The sequence below is a fragment of the Enoplosus armatus genome, chromosome 14, assembly GCF_043641665.1.
Source record: "Enoplosus armatus isolate fEnoArm2 chromosome 14, fEnoArm2.hap1, whole genome shotgun sequence".
NCBI classification, from domain to species: domain Eukaryota; kingdom Metazoa; phylum Chordata; class Actinopteri; order Centrarchiformes; family Enoplosidae; genus Enoplosus; species Enoplosus armatus.
The window spans coordinates 3,020,525-3,034,087 of NC_092193.1; the positions used below are offsets into that span (position 1 = coordinate 3,020,525).

The 13,563-nt window shown below is 42.4% G+C and overlaps 1 protein-coding gene across 1 annotated transcript in view; it reads left to right on the forward strand.

The window, feature by feature from the left end:
• Positions 1-13,563, forward strand: part of LOC139296026 (receptor-type tyrosine-protein phosphatase N2-like) — a 183,210-nt gene that overhangs the window by 94,606 nt on the left and 75,041 nt on the right. Inside the window, exon 12 of the mRNA XM_070918283.1 lies at positions 6,584-6,648. Coding sequence (XP_070774384.1) covers positions 6,584-6,648 — 65 coding nt within the window. The remainder of the gene's footprint in view (positions 1-6,583; positions 6,649-13,563) is intronic.

Genomic DNA, 13,563 nt, shown 5'->3' on the forward strand with positions numbered 1-13,563 from the left:
TGAAGTATTTGTGTTGATGCAGTTTTTGTCACATGTTGTCATGATTTTCCAGACTGATCTTGGTGATATTTTTCTTTTCTTTTTTCACTGGTGCCTCTGTGGTTTAAGCACACATGACTGTGCCTCTTCAGAGCGCTGTTAGTTTATAACTAAACTTTATTTTGCTGTTTCACAGGGACAATGCACACTCACATATGTCATACATATAACATATCCGTATGTAGTATTGCCTATGTTGCTACAAACTCAGAGTTGATTACCTCTTTTATAGCTGAAAATACTAATTGGCACCCAACATGACACAACTTTAGCAGTAGGTGTGACTACATACTGTATGTTCTTTTACAAGAGGTGTTCACATTATTATGTCTACAGTGAACCTGTAGAAGTAATGCATTTAGATCCCTGCCTTATAGCTACGTTACCTTAGCTCAGGTTACAGTTAGCGTTGCCCACTCCTGCCGTGCATCGCTCTTGGCTAGCAGAAAGCAATCGTCAGTTATACACTAGCGTTGGGCGATATGTTAAGTTTTCTTCAGCCCAACAGCCCGCGAGTTTGCTCCACAAACTCTCTTATCCACTCAAGACAGCATTTTGCTACGTTAGCTAGCTAGCAATTCGTCTGCGTTAGCAAGCAAGCTAGGTGGACTTCACACATTGGCAATAAAAAGTGATCAATACATGTAAATTATTGCATATTGTTACATATGGAACCTTTAAGTCGGACATATTTTTTAAAATGTATTTTACTTTATTTTGTTTGTTTGCATAAAGACAGTTTGACTTGCTTTGATCACCGTTTCATCAGATATACAAACTTATTTCACAAAGTCAAAATAAAAACAATACTGAACATCACTCCCCCTCAGTTTGTTTTTTAGCTGTTTTAAGAAAAGAGCACACTTTCCAAAAGGATATTTTGGGATTACCCCCAAACAGGTTTAAAACAGGTTTTGTACCTGCAGCTGAAAGAAATGCCTGAACTTCACTTCTCATAACATAACTTCTCCTGGCTTTATGATCAGCAAGTTTTTTTTAATATTAGCTGCAACATTTTTTCGGTTGGCTTTTTTTATTAGCTGCAAAACTGTTTTCCCTGTTGGCTTTTTTATTATCTGCAAGACGTTCAGTGATGGTTGGGTGGCTGTGGACCTGATCTTGCAGGGGCACAGAAAAACAAAACAGCCAGCGATATATTTTAATTTGCCCAGGAAAGTTGCTCTCATGATCAACTAATGTGATTACGTCCCTGTACTGTGTCACTGCAGTGATGGCTGCGCTGCTCTCCCTGCCTTTGGTTTTGAAGGATGGCTGTTGTTTTCTTCTCATTATACGGCTCCTGAAATGTACCCAGGAGGTTGAGTGAGAGGTATGGAGGCTGGGTGGGTGGGGGTGGTTAGTAGTTGAAATAACGACCTCTCGATGCTGCAAAAGCATCTATTCTGTTGGTCCAGGACTCGTGGAGCCAGCCTGGGCCTTTCCCTTTTGTCAACAGTGAAAAATGAAGCATTTCTGAATCCCCGGCACTCGCTGTGTTTCCCTCTAGGCGCCTCAGATACATTGAGTTAACATAAAGCAAAATTCAGGACAGGGGCGGCACGGGTGACAAATGAAGCGCCTCCGTGTGTTTTGGAGGGAAAATAAAGGGGCCCCTTTCGTAGAAATGAGATTTCGTCCTCGTTTCTCCCTTCAGGCCCAATTTTTTCCCCGCGGTCCAAATGTATCTGAGAGGTACAATGGAAGATGGAATATTCTTGAAATGGAAAAAGGAGAATAATCTGAGTATAGATCATTTCCCTGCAACTCGCTATAAGTCTGTAGTCCATTGCGGCTTCATTCCCATTTTGTCACATTACAGCTTATTTTCACACTGCGCTGCCAGCCCGGCTAAAAGAAAAGCCTCCAGTCGGTCTGATCACGACACTCATCCCATTGCAGCTTCTTAAAAATGGATCCAATTTGGGTTTTGGAGAGAAAGCTCGCTGGGGTACGAATGAGGCACCTCGGCTCGCCTGTTCACGAGCAGTCTGACTTGGACTCATTTGTAGTCTGCAGGAGAGGAGAGGAATGGATGGTCCGGATAGCTCTTGGCTACATTTCGGAGAGGCCGCGGTGCCGCGGTGTTGGGAGGTCCAAAGACTTGTTCGCTAATTAGAGGGAGCTCGCCGCCTGTGATGTAGTCACGCTCGCTGGCCGCATGGCAAGTCACTGCGGGGAACCACACAGGCGCCTGTGTTGCTGTGGATTTTTCTGATTCCCTCCCAACGAAAATCATGTCGAGCGCTTTCATGTTTGTTTGTGTTTGGGTATATCAGGCTTTTTTCTCTGATTCTGTATCAGGAATTAAGTGTGTGTGTGTGTGTGTGTGTGTGTGTGTGTGTGTGTAGGTGTTTCTGTGTGTGGATGTGTGAGCCTGTCAATTAGGCTTTCCTGCAGATGCAAGTCAAATAGGTTTTGCCTCAGCAATTACCAAAAGCACTTTAGGCAACAGAGTCTTTACTTGTTTCACTGAGTCTGGTCCCAAAGTTGCCTGCTGTTTACCATCTCTGCCTGTGTTTCATTTGAACTTAATTAATCCTTTAAAACAGTTTGGAGAAATCACTGCATTGGCACCACTACAACTTTCATTCAAAGTAAGTGACAATGAAGTGAAAGAAATGGCGCCAACAGAGGGATTGACAGCATCAGATTGAAAAAAAACCAAAAAAAAAAACAGATTTAATCTGTAAAATGAAAGTAAGATAAAGCTGCTATAATATGTTATTTAGTTCTGGAGGCCAAAGCTTGTGGCTCCAAAGGCTGCAAAACAAACCTCTAAACAAACCACTCCTCAACCCTTCCCCCCTTATCTCTCAAATTAAACTTTTCAGATTGCGATGTGATATCTGGGGAAAAAAAACCTGACAGGTCTGCATTTTTCAGGTCTGCATGACGACAGCTTCAAACTGTCCTCTTCAATTCTTGAAAAATGACTGGGATTGTGGTCCTTTGCCTGGTGAAGCAGACACAAAGGATCTGACAAAATGTTGTTCTCAGGTTTTTCTGGTACGCTGCTTTACATTGTTTATTGTGACAGTATTTACCGCCTTGCTAGAAAACCCGAAAGTCTGAAAGCCTCCTTATAGCCACTGACTGCACTCTAGAGGTCAGACTGAAGGGGCCAGTGTTCTCCGTCAGCGCTTGTCGGACGGTCAAATGGCTTTGGGAACCCCCTCCCCCCACGCCTTCCCGACGTCGGACTAGTGGCCGTTCAGTTCACTTCTGATTTCTAACGTGGTCGAACAACATGTCGTACAAACCACTTCTTTTCTAGTATAACCCGGCGATCAGGGCTCTGCCACACCAGCATGTATAGTAGAAACATTTCGGACTGGAAATCACTAACAAGTCAATTCACTAAACTAACTACAACTAATGGTCCAGCAGGCATTGCACAACATAGTCAGTACGTCACCAAGTGGCCACCTGTTTTGCTGTTCTACTTTCTGGTACACCTGAACACTAAGCCAAGCCTTACACAGCTGTGGATCATGGTGGATAAGATGTACCCGCTCTGTGCACCAGTGAAGAGGCTTATCTAAGGGGTTCAACTTGTTTTATCCAATAGTAATGCTAGTTGCAGTCATTTAGAAAGGTGGCATTAACATCAAGTAACAGGGGGAAGTGCAGTTAAGAAGAGTGATGTGGCTACAGCCTTTAAAAACTGTGAGTCATGTAAGTAAAAGTCGATTAATCCATGCAGCTTCCAAAAGCTCTCTGCGGGCTGAACCATTCAAGCAGGTCGCACTTCTGACCACAGTCCATTTAGTGATGTCACAACTTCTGTTTTACCTTTGACGAGCGACGGGAAACACACCTGAGACGGCAGGACAAACAAGAAGCAGCCGGCGTCTCCATCAGACACGCGTGACACTGAACCAGAAGTCTATTCAGACGCTCCTCAGTGAACAGAAGAAGAGGCGACGCTGACAAACCAATTCAACCACTTCAGCTTCTATTTCTCAGTGACGGGAGCTGAGCCTGGAGTCGCTACCTGCTGACAGCATTATTAAGACATGTCGGCCCACTTGGCTTTCGCCGACAAGGTGTTCATACGTCTCTGTCTGGGTCCTGGACGCCGACCAGTCAGCCAGTTCTCTATTAGAAACAGTCACACTTCACGGTGGTTTTACTACAGCATACTGTCCTGTATGTAACCCAGATGAGTCTATTTGTCATACTTTGTGGAGGCCTACGACCATATAACGCCTTAACCACATACCACGCAGTAACCAAAGCATGCACAGGCTTGTTGTCTGTACCTTAATGTTGTTATCTTTAGGTATTAGAGAGATGTAAGTGCTGACAGACTATTTCTTTTTCTATAGGTGAATGATGTGGTTTTGTACATTGTAAAGAGCTTCTCATTTAGACAACGGTGATTAAGGTCAAGGTCTGTGGCTACACAACACTGGCGAATTATGCTCTGCCAGATTGAAAGACTTATTATAAAAGCTGTTGGTGAATTTGGAGGTCTATGGCAGAGTCAAGGCTCGCTATTTGCATATCCTTCATCTGCCTGGTGTGTCAACAAAGCAGACTCGCTCTCCGTCTCCACACCGGTGTATTCAGATGCAAAGTAAAGTGAATGTAATTATGTACCTTTCTTTTTTTTTTTCATAACATTTTGTTCTGGCTTTAATATGTGCTCTGCTGTGAATTTCAATTGTAGCCCTCCATTTGTATCCCTTTAAGATGATGAAAAAAGAGCGCTCTGTGCGGGGTTTAATTCTATTTGTGTGGAAATGTGTTGTAATACTTGCCTGGCGGCAGGTCAGGTTAAAATTCATATTTCATAAAGTGAAGATATTCTATAGTAATAGCTGTAGCAGAATTTATTGTCGAGCCCGGTGGAGGTGTTGTTGGCCTAATTCAGCAAACGTTCGTGTGTGGAAAGTGCTCAGATGATAACCCCAAATGACATCACCCCCTTCACCACCTGTTTGCTAAAACCCAGATTTCTGTGCAGGCTTGGCTCTGACCTCAGTCTAAAGGATAGATGTAGTGTGGCGAATAATAAAGGACGATGTGAGAGAATTGATGTTCGCTTCATAAAAAAGTATGTATTCCACTCAAGAGCCAGTAGGACAATTCGCCAACTGTACAATATGATTTTGACCTCCTACCTGGTCGCCACTTCACAAGCTGGAGATAATATGTGGCTGATAACATGGATTGTTTTGATTGGTAAGAGCCCACATGATCTGCCACAGCTACCTTTGCCGCCCGTGCTCTACAGTTGGACAGATGTCCTTGCTACATGGATTTGATTTAAAACGTCTAAAAGTGTAGTAAACAGGAACAAAGGAAAGGAGGTAACTACACACCTGCTAACTGAACACCAGTATGGTGGTGTTTGTGCAGTCACTAAAATAAGATTTAAGAGTCTACAGCCTCCCTAGCGGCTCTGTTGGTACTTTGGCACAGCGCTGTTTTGAGCTAAAGGTTAACATCAGAATGGCAACATGCTCACAATGAAAATGCTAATATGTTGGTAGCTTTCTTTAGCAGGTAATGTTTTTCACGGTCACCTAGCGTGTCAGCATGCTAATTTGCCAATTAACACAAAGTAAAACTGATGAGAATGTGTTAGTTTTGAAGGTATTTGGTCTAGACGCTGAAGAACTTGTCAAATTAAAATGTTGGTGTTCGGTGAAAAGTCAGTCAGAGTTGTTATAATCAATGCTGTGGGGAACCTGAATGCCTGTACCAATCTGTTTAACAGTTGCCAAGACATTACCACTGATAATTGAAAACAAAAGCAGGATGAAGACACACCAGCACTGGGTACTTCAGACTTTCATAGCTCGAATCTGTTCTCCCCTGCTGCCTCTTGGGGCCTCCAGAGTGCTACGTTGCTAGTGTATGACAGTAATGTACTGAAGAATCTGATTCTTATTTTTTCCGATTGTGTCCTGTGACTGTAACACATTAATGATGACGTAACCCTGCAGTTCTAATATAAAACAAGTCAAAAAAGCTGTGATATGTTTCTGAACCCGATGATTCAGGATGTGTTTTAGTAATCTGTAAGTTTCACTGGTTAAACCAAATTACATTTCCGAGGTGTTTGGATCAGCGGGTTTCTGGTTCTGCTGTATATACGTTGTGTGTAAAGCTCAGGAGGAAGGAGGAAGCATTGATTTTCTGTGAGCCAGTCGAGCGCAGAGTTTAAAAGCTGGTTTGGCAGAATTCGTACCATTGATTAATAGTAGCGTCTGTACACACATGGATGCGTACTGCACATTATTGTGGACACCAGGGATTAATCAAATCTCAGTTGAACCAGTTTAAACTGTACGGAGAGTAGGAGTACTGTAATGTAGATGGCTGTTGTGTTGGAAAGTTATTGCTCTTTTCTTCTGTTACGGCAATCAACTCATTTTTATTTGTCTACTTTGGTCTGTAGATTGTTGTTTGACTGATTTAGTTTCATAAACCAACGGTGAGTTTTAATGTGGGGCTGTTTGTTTCTATATAATATTCCACGCTATTTCAGATCATTGATGATCGTCTTCACCTCGCTGTTCTTTTCTCACTGTAGCTCAGCAGAAAGCGGCTGTGGAGAAAGAAGCCAAGCTCAGCATCCTGGAGGCCGGGGTCACCGATGTGAGTACACACATCAGTTTACACTTTTCACTTTCAATTAAAACAAAAGTTTGGATGGTTTGTTACAATTTATGAGTATTCGGCCCAAATGAAACAGAATCAGAATACACTACAAGGGCCAAAAGTATGTGGACGACCCCGACCACGCGCATTAATCCACTGCTACTGTAAAGCAGCCTCTTCTCTTTTGGAACCTGGCTGCAGGGATTTGCTCGTGAGGTCCAGCACTGATGTTGGGGGTTAAGGTCTGGTTCACAGTCTGCGTTCCAGTCAGTCTCAAAGGTGTCGGATGGGGTTGAGGTCAGGACTCTGTGCAGGCCAGTCAAGCTCTTCCACACCACAAAAACATTTCTCCGTGGAGTTGGCTTTGTGCACGGGGCACTGTTGTTGAAACAGGAAAGGGGCTTTCCCAAAGCGTCAGGGGTGTCCATGTAGCATTCATGCATCTTACAAAACAACATACCCCCACATAGGCCTTTTGATATCTGTCATTTCTCACTTTTTTGGTAATAAATCTTATTCAGAGTAGCTGAGTAATTTTTTTCTGGAAAGACAAACTGTTTTCAAAGTAAATCCTTTTGAGATTTGACTTTCCGTTCACCTTCCTTTCATTCTTTTCTCACTTTTTGTTACTTCCTGTATGGAGTACATTCTTTATAATTGCACTTGTGTAAATCAATTAATAGAAAAGTAACAAATACAGTTAGTGAGCAGCACCTCAAGAAAAAGATCATTTCTGATGGCGCCCACTCCGTCCCTGCCGCCTTCTCTCTCAGCCTCTGTCGCTCTTGGTTTTCAACTTTTAGCATTGCTATTCCCCACCATCTCTGCAGGAAATAGACTGCTGAGCGTCTGCACTCGCCTATTGATTCAAGAGTTAGTCTGCACCGATGACGGCACGCCATTCACCATGCTTATCAAAGTGGCAGCAGCGAGGTCTGAGAGAGAAACGGTTGGAAAAGGGGGGAGGAGGGAAGTAAGGAGAATGAGGGAGAGAGAAATAGGGAGGGTGGAGGAGGAAGGGTGGAATAGAGGGTCCATGGAGATGATCAATACCTAGCTGCAAACAGGAGCCAATTATGGCCAATCGAACCTCTGTTGTAAGAGAGAGAGAGCAGCAGAGAAAATCCCTCCATCACAGGCTGCCAGATGGAGGAATAGTCGGCAAGTCACAACCTGCAACAAAACATCCATCATCACCCCGTACGGTATTTATTATAGTTTTATCATACACTGTAAAATAAGAATATTAGCATACTACATCATAGCTGACAGGTTAAAAACACAAAAAAAGTTAGTTTCTCAAGACTGCAGAGGAGACGATTTGTTTTCTCGCGGATGTCCAAGCTCGACTGTGCGAGGACATTTTGAACAGGCCTGCAGGTTTGAGTGTTGTGTTTATTTGGCAGGCGGAGAAATGAATTCTCGTTTTCTCATTGATGCCTGTGTATATTTGAAACGAAGATAACATGAAAATTTATTGATCCCTGTGGGGAAATTAAGTTGTTGCAGCAGCAGAGGTAATGGGGAGAAATAGCATGCAATAAAACCAGTAAAGACAAAACAGTCAAACAGTAAAACAGAACATAAATTCTTGTGGGGTTGTATAAGTTTATGCACCTGACAGTCCAGCATGTGAAGTGCAATGGATGAGTAGGAATTACATGGAAAGAGAAGGTCAACTTAAACACAAATATAAGCAGTTTTGAAGGATTTGTCTTGGCACCTGCACAAAGGTTTATTTCAGAGTTTTAGAGGAGAATCTGTCTTGTTTATGTGGTTTTGAATCATATGCGTTCAGAATCCAAAGATCTTTGTATTTGCCTTGATTTAAATTACTGGGCAATAAGTGTCTCTGTCCATTTACGTTTTGTAATCTTACATGTGCAACTATGTCCATTAACCTCCTTGAGGGGAATATATAAAGAAAGAGAAACAGACATCACAGTGCGCTGATGTTAGAGAGACCATCCCTGTTGAGCACTGCAGGCAGACACACTTGTGTTAAGGAAATAAACATTTATGGCAAATAGTTATACAGTTAAGATTTGTCAAGAAAGGCCAAATCAGCAGAAGGACGCAAGAAAACTTCTCAGGAAACCAATAACCTTCAAAGAACAGTAAATCTGCAGCAGGCTGCCCTCGAAAGGCCGACTGACACTCTGATTGTGGCACTTTTATATCATGTTTTATATTTGTTTTTAATTTAATTTAATTTGTCAGGGTTTTTTTTTTCACTTCGAGCATAAGGACATTAAAGTCAATACTGTTTATAGCCGTTGTTCACGCGTGATGTGAGACACCAGGATGAAGCAGCATCACAGAGTCTTACAGGTTCAGTCCCTGCAGCAGCCAAAGTGTCGTCCTTCAACAGCCTTCATGTCCAGCCCAGTTGTCTCCGAGTGAATCAGCACATGTCCTGCTGTTCATTCTTCGTGGGCCATTCGTGATTCATGACCACTCTTCCAAATTCCTCACGTATCGTGTTCTTGAGAAATTGAGGCAGTAATTCGCCTTTTCTCAATCGCTGCTTCTTTTGTCTTCAGGACAGCGAATGCATTGAAGCCTCAGTAAGCATATTGATGTGATGTGTTTAGTGGAAATATCTGCTTTTCTAACTCAAAGTGCAGGCAATTTACAAAATAATGCCAACGCTTGAATAAATCAGGGGAAAATGCTAAATGAGAGTGGGTCAGTTTGTTAGCAACATATCTGAAAACAGGTTGAGAGAGACACTCACTGGTTTAATAACCAGTTAATTCAGTTGTAGTTTTGAAATCTGCAATGTGATAAATGTAGCTGAGAAATGCATCTGACAACAACTGTTGACACTGAAAACGTGTAAGCTTTGTAAAAGAAGGTTTCGTGGCAGAGCTGTTGTATTGAATGTGATGAGATTTTAACGGTGTGCCTAATAAAGTGGCCACTGGGTTTTTATTCCAGTGACATTAAATGACACACAGTCCATTTGTGGCCCAGCAGTGCTTTTGTTGGCTCAGGAGATAAACATGTTGGGTTTTTTTTTGGATTGATTGCTCACACAGTGACTACTCAGTGCCTTTGATGGATTACAAGCCTTCATTAAAATCTCAAACATCCTCATTTAAGTTCTTTATAAAGGTTCATACGACACGGTGCCGCTTGTTAAATGACTTCAGACTCTCTCCATTTTCCTCCGGTCTGACCGCCGTTACCTCACGTAGCTTCACGATTGAACGCGGCCTCACCGAGGCCACGGAGAACTCAGCGCTGTTGTTTCCACACTGAGACTTGCGTCCAATTAAGAGAATGTGTGTGTGTTGGGAGGGAGGTAGGAGATAAGGTTGCCGTGGCAGCAACCAGATTATAATTGTCCTGGAGTGGCACTAATCCCCCTCCAACCCGGCCAGCTCGTTTTGCTCACCACAAATCAAGGCGCTTCCAATCTGTCTGAAAGAGCGATTTCACAAATAGAGGGAGGCAGGGAGGAGGGAAGGAGCTAATGAAACAAAAAAGAAACTTTCCATCACCACGTAACACTCTCACTACACAAGAGAAACACTCACACTCACACAAACACAGACTAGCTTGCTTCAGATTGATTGAAGTATTAAAAATGACAGCAGCTGATTTCACTGATTTTAGCTGAAGAGGAGTGAAATCAGCTGTTGCAATATTTGGTTGGTTGGACTGCAAACTTTCTTAACTTTAAGATTCTTGAGCCGTAAAGAGAAAAACCCTGTTTTAATTTGTCAAAGTCAGTTGGGAAAAGCACTTTAGTGACATCACTAGAATAACTTGGCACTTTTTTACAGGAAGTGTTAGTAACTGGGTCATTGGGTTTGAAAGATGTAGGTGCTTACCAGACTGGGAGGGTCTAGCAGTCCTTGATCAGGTGTGTTATATACACATACTGTACATACATACTATACTGTCAACTAATAGTCAGGATATCTCGGTTTACCGTGCAAAGATATTGACCATTCTGTTTTTCAATCTCTCATAAATCCCCCAACGTGATACAAGTGCAATGCCAAATTGTTGGAATACTCTTTTATACGCCATTTACAACTGGCGTCTCACCTCGAGGAGGAAATACACGTTACTGCAGGTGCGCATGTGCACATGCGGAATGCATACATCTGGAGGCCCTCGCATTGTGATTGGATCCCAGTCGGAAGTAAATGCAATCTGTGCAATTTGGCCAAGTTATTAAGAAAGATGTCTGCCCAAAAAGTAGATAGGTCATCTAATTCTGCCTCTTTCTGCTGCCTTTCAAAGAGTCCGTGTAGCTTCGGAAGACTTGAGAGGCGGCTTGAATGTGTAAGACAGTGACTGACAAGGGAGGCCGATACTCAAAGTTATTTTAGCAGCCTTAACTAAACCAAACCTTAACCACGTGATGGCAGAACGTGGTCGTGAGAGATGTTTCCAGAATGGTCACATGGGTCGCTTTGGAATACACTGACAAGAGACCTATTTCCTCGTTCAGGTATGAGGACATTTTGTTTGTCTATCACTTGTTTTGGATTAGTTTGTGATCTTAGAAACCCTCAATGATGCCTTTACTCACCTCAGAAACTCCCGAAACAACATAAACATGTAGTCTGTTAAACGGTCTGATTCCGGCTGTAATGCTCAGATTTGACCCTGAACCAGTTTGATAACCTTAAATAGGTTTTTCATCACAAACGTGTACTAGTAAAGGGCAGGGAAGAGTCAGATATCTGACATATGGTGGATGGATATGAACATTTGCCTTCAAGTCACTTCGCTTCAATTGAGTTTTTATTTTCTCATTTTGTCCACGACTACAGCCTCTAACTTTACCTCAGATGCTTCAGTTGCCCAATCCCAACCTTAGGTAACGCTGCTCTAGTTGCCTGTAATTTCAACCCTAACTAAAACTGTTTTACTTGTTTAAACATAACTGTTAGTTAATCTTTTCATGCAACAAACAGATAAAAACGGTCTGTCCAATTTGTGCTTTTGTCACATCATCCAACGCACGGTGGAGGAATGTTATCTCCACATAATCCATATCCACAACAGATAATCTGGATTTTAGAGTTTATCCTCATTTCACAATATTGCAGGGGATTTTGTTGACTAGAACCTCTACCCACTGAGCCACGATGAACGGCTTTCATAATGATTTCACTGAGAACATCTTCCTGTCTTTGCTTTCTGTGGTTGGAGGAGAGCGGAGTGATAGCATCGCTCGTAATGACACAGTATTGTTGTTTGCTGCCTGCCCAGGTGCCTGAAAACTGAGCTGGATTTGAAAGAGAATATTCATGAAGCAGGGAGACACACACACACACACACACACACACACACACACACACACTGGATGAAGGTTGTCTGTTCACCACGGTCTACCTGTAATTTTCATCACAAAGAAGAAATAAATCATAGAAGATCAGAACAAAGGCGTGCGTGTGAGCTTGTATACATATGTGCATACAGTATCACCTGCATGTGTGAGCGTGTATTCGTCTACGTGTGTGTGTTGGCGTGCGTACACACACTCATGCATCCATCTGCATCTCCTGCCATAGATATTCAAATGGTTCCATGTGAAAAATTGAATCGAGAGGCTGTTGAAGTGCTGGCTCTTCTTTTTCTCTCTGGCCGAGACACGGCGCCCAAATGGCCTTTGATATGGTAATGACGGCTCACTGTGGGGGCCCTAAGGGCCAGATGCATGCTGGGATATATCCCAGGTGTCAGTCATAGTGTGTGGGCTACCTGGTTGCAGAAGACAGAGATGAACAGGGTTAATTACCTCTGCCTCGGAGGTCAATGTATGTTTTTGGTCCCGTTTCTTTGTGAGGCTATCCAGCACATTAACAGATTTCATTACATTTGTTTTAATGTTTGTAAAGATTGAGAACATTTGTGTCTCTTTGAACATTATTTCCTCCTCTATTTTCTTCTAATTCTAATATCTATCGTTAAAATGACAGATTTAGAGGATTGTGAAGCCGTAGTGGTGCTATAGGGTTTCTAGTTAGAGCCGTATAACAGTTTGCTGAGTCAGTATTGACCTTTCATTAGAAGATATTGACTGTTGAGACTGTTGATCATGATAGAGGTTCCACCCCGACTGCAGCTGCAGATAAACCCATTTTCTCTTTGCAGGATTGATTTATATGCATGTTTAGTTAATCAATTCTGTTTTTTAAATTAAGTATTTCATTTGAAGCTAGTACTACACTAGTTTTAAATCAAGTAGACTTGATAGTAGTAAGTGTTCTACATTTCCTTCTGTCAATAGTTTAGCAGCATAAAACCAGATAACAGCGATATGACAGGTGTGACAGGAGAGGTCGAGAAGCCACGAGCTTATACGACGGACCTTCCCTCAGTGAATAGGAGCTTTGCTGGCGGGTGTCAGGGGGCTGTGATGGTGTTTCAGAGGCTTTTCCACCTTGACCACTGTTACCTTTGTGAAAACACTGATAATACTTCAAATATATTGAAAGTCAGCACAAAATAATAGCTGTCAGCTTTTTAAGTACAAAATTGTTATGTTTGTGAAGACATTGGTTGAGGTCTTCAAGTCTTTTCCCATCTTCCGTCCATCTTTGTGGCTATGGCAACACTTCCCTACATCCCAACTTCCCTCTTGCTTGGGGGGGTGCGTTACCTTCAGCAGTGATTTAATGGCCACCTGCTGATAGCAGAAAAAACACATTTGATATCTAAAATCATAAACAACAGTTACAAAATAGGTGTAAGAAATGGTCCAGCATTTAGAGGTAAAACATGCTTGTCAATGTTCAGTTAAACTTTGGAGAGTTCACTGTAGCCTTGCTAGTTGCTAGTCTACTTGTACTGTAGAAGGAGGTAAACAGTGAAGCAGCTCATAACACTGCTGACCTTGAAAAATTAATAAAACTCAGCACAGCAAAAGGCAAAAACGCAGTAAAG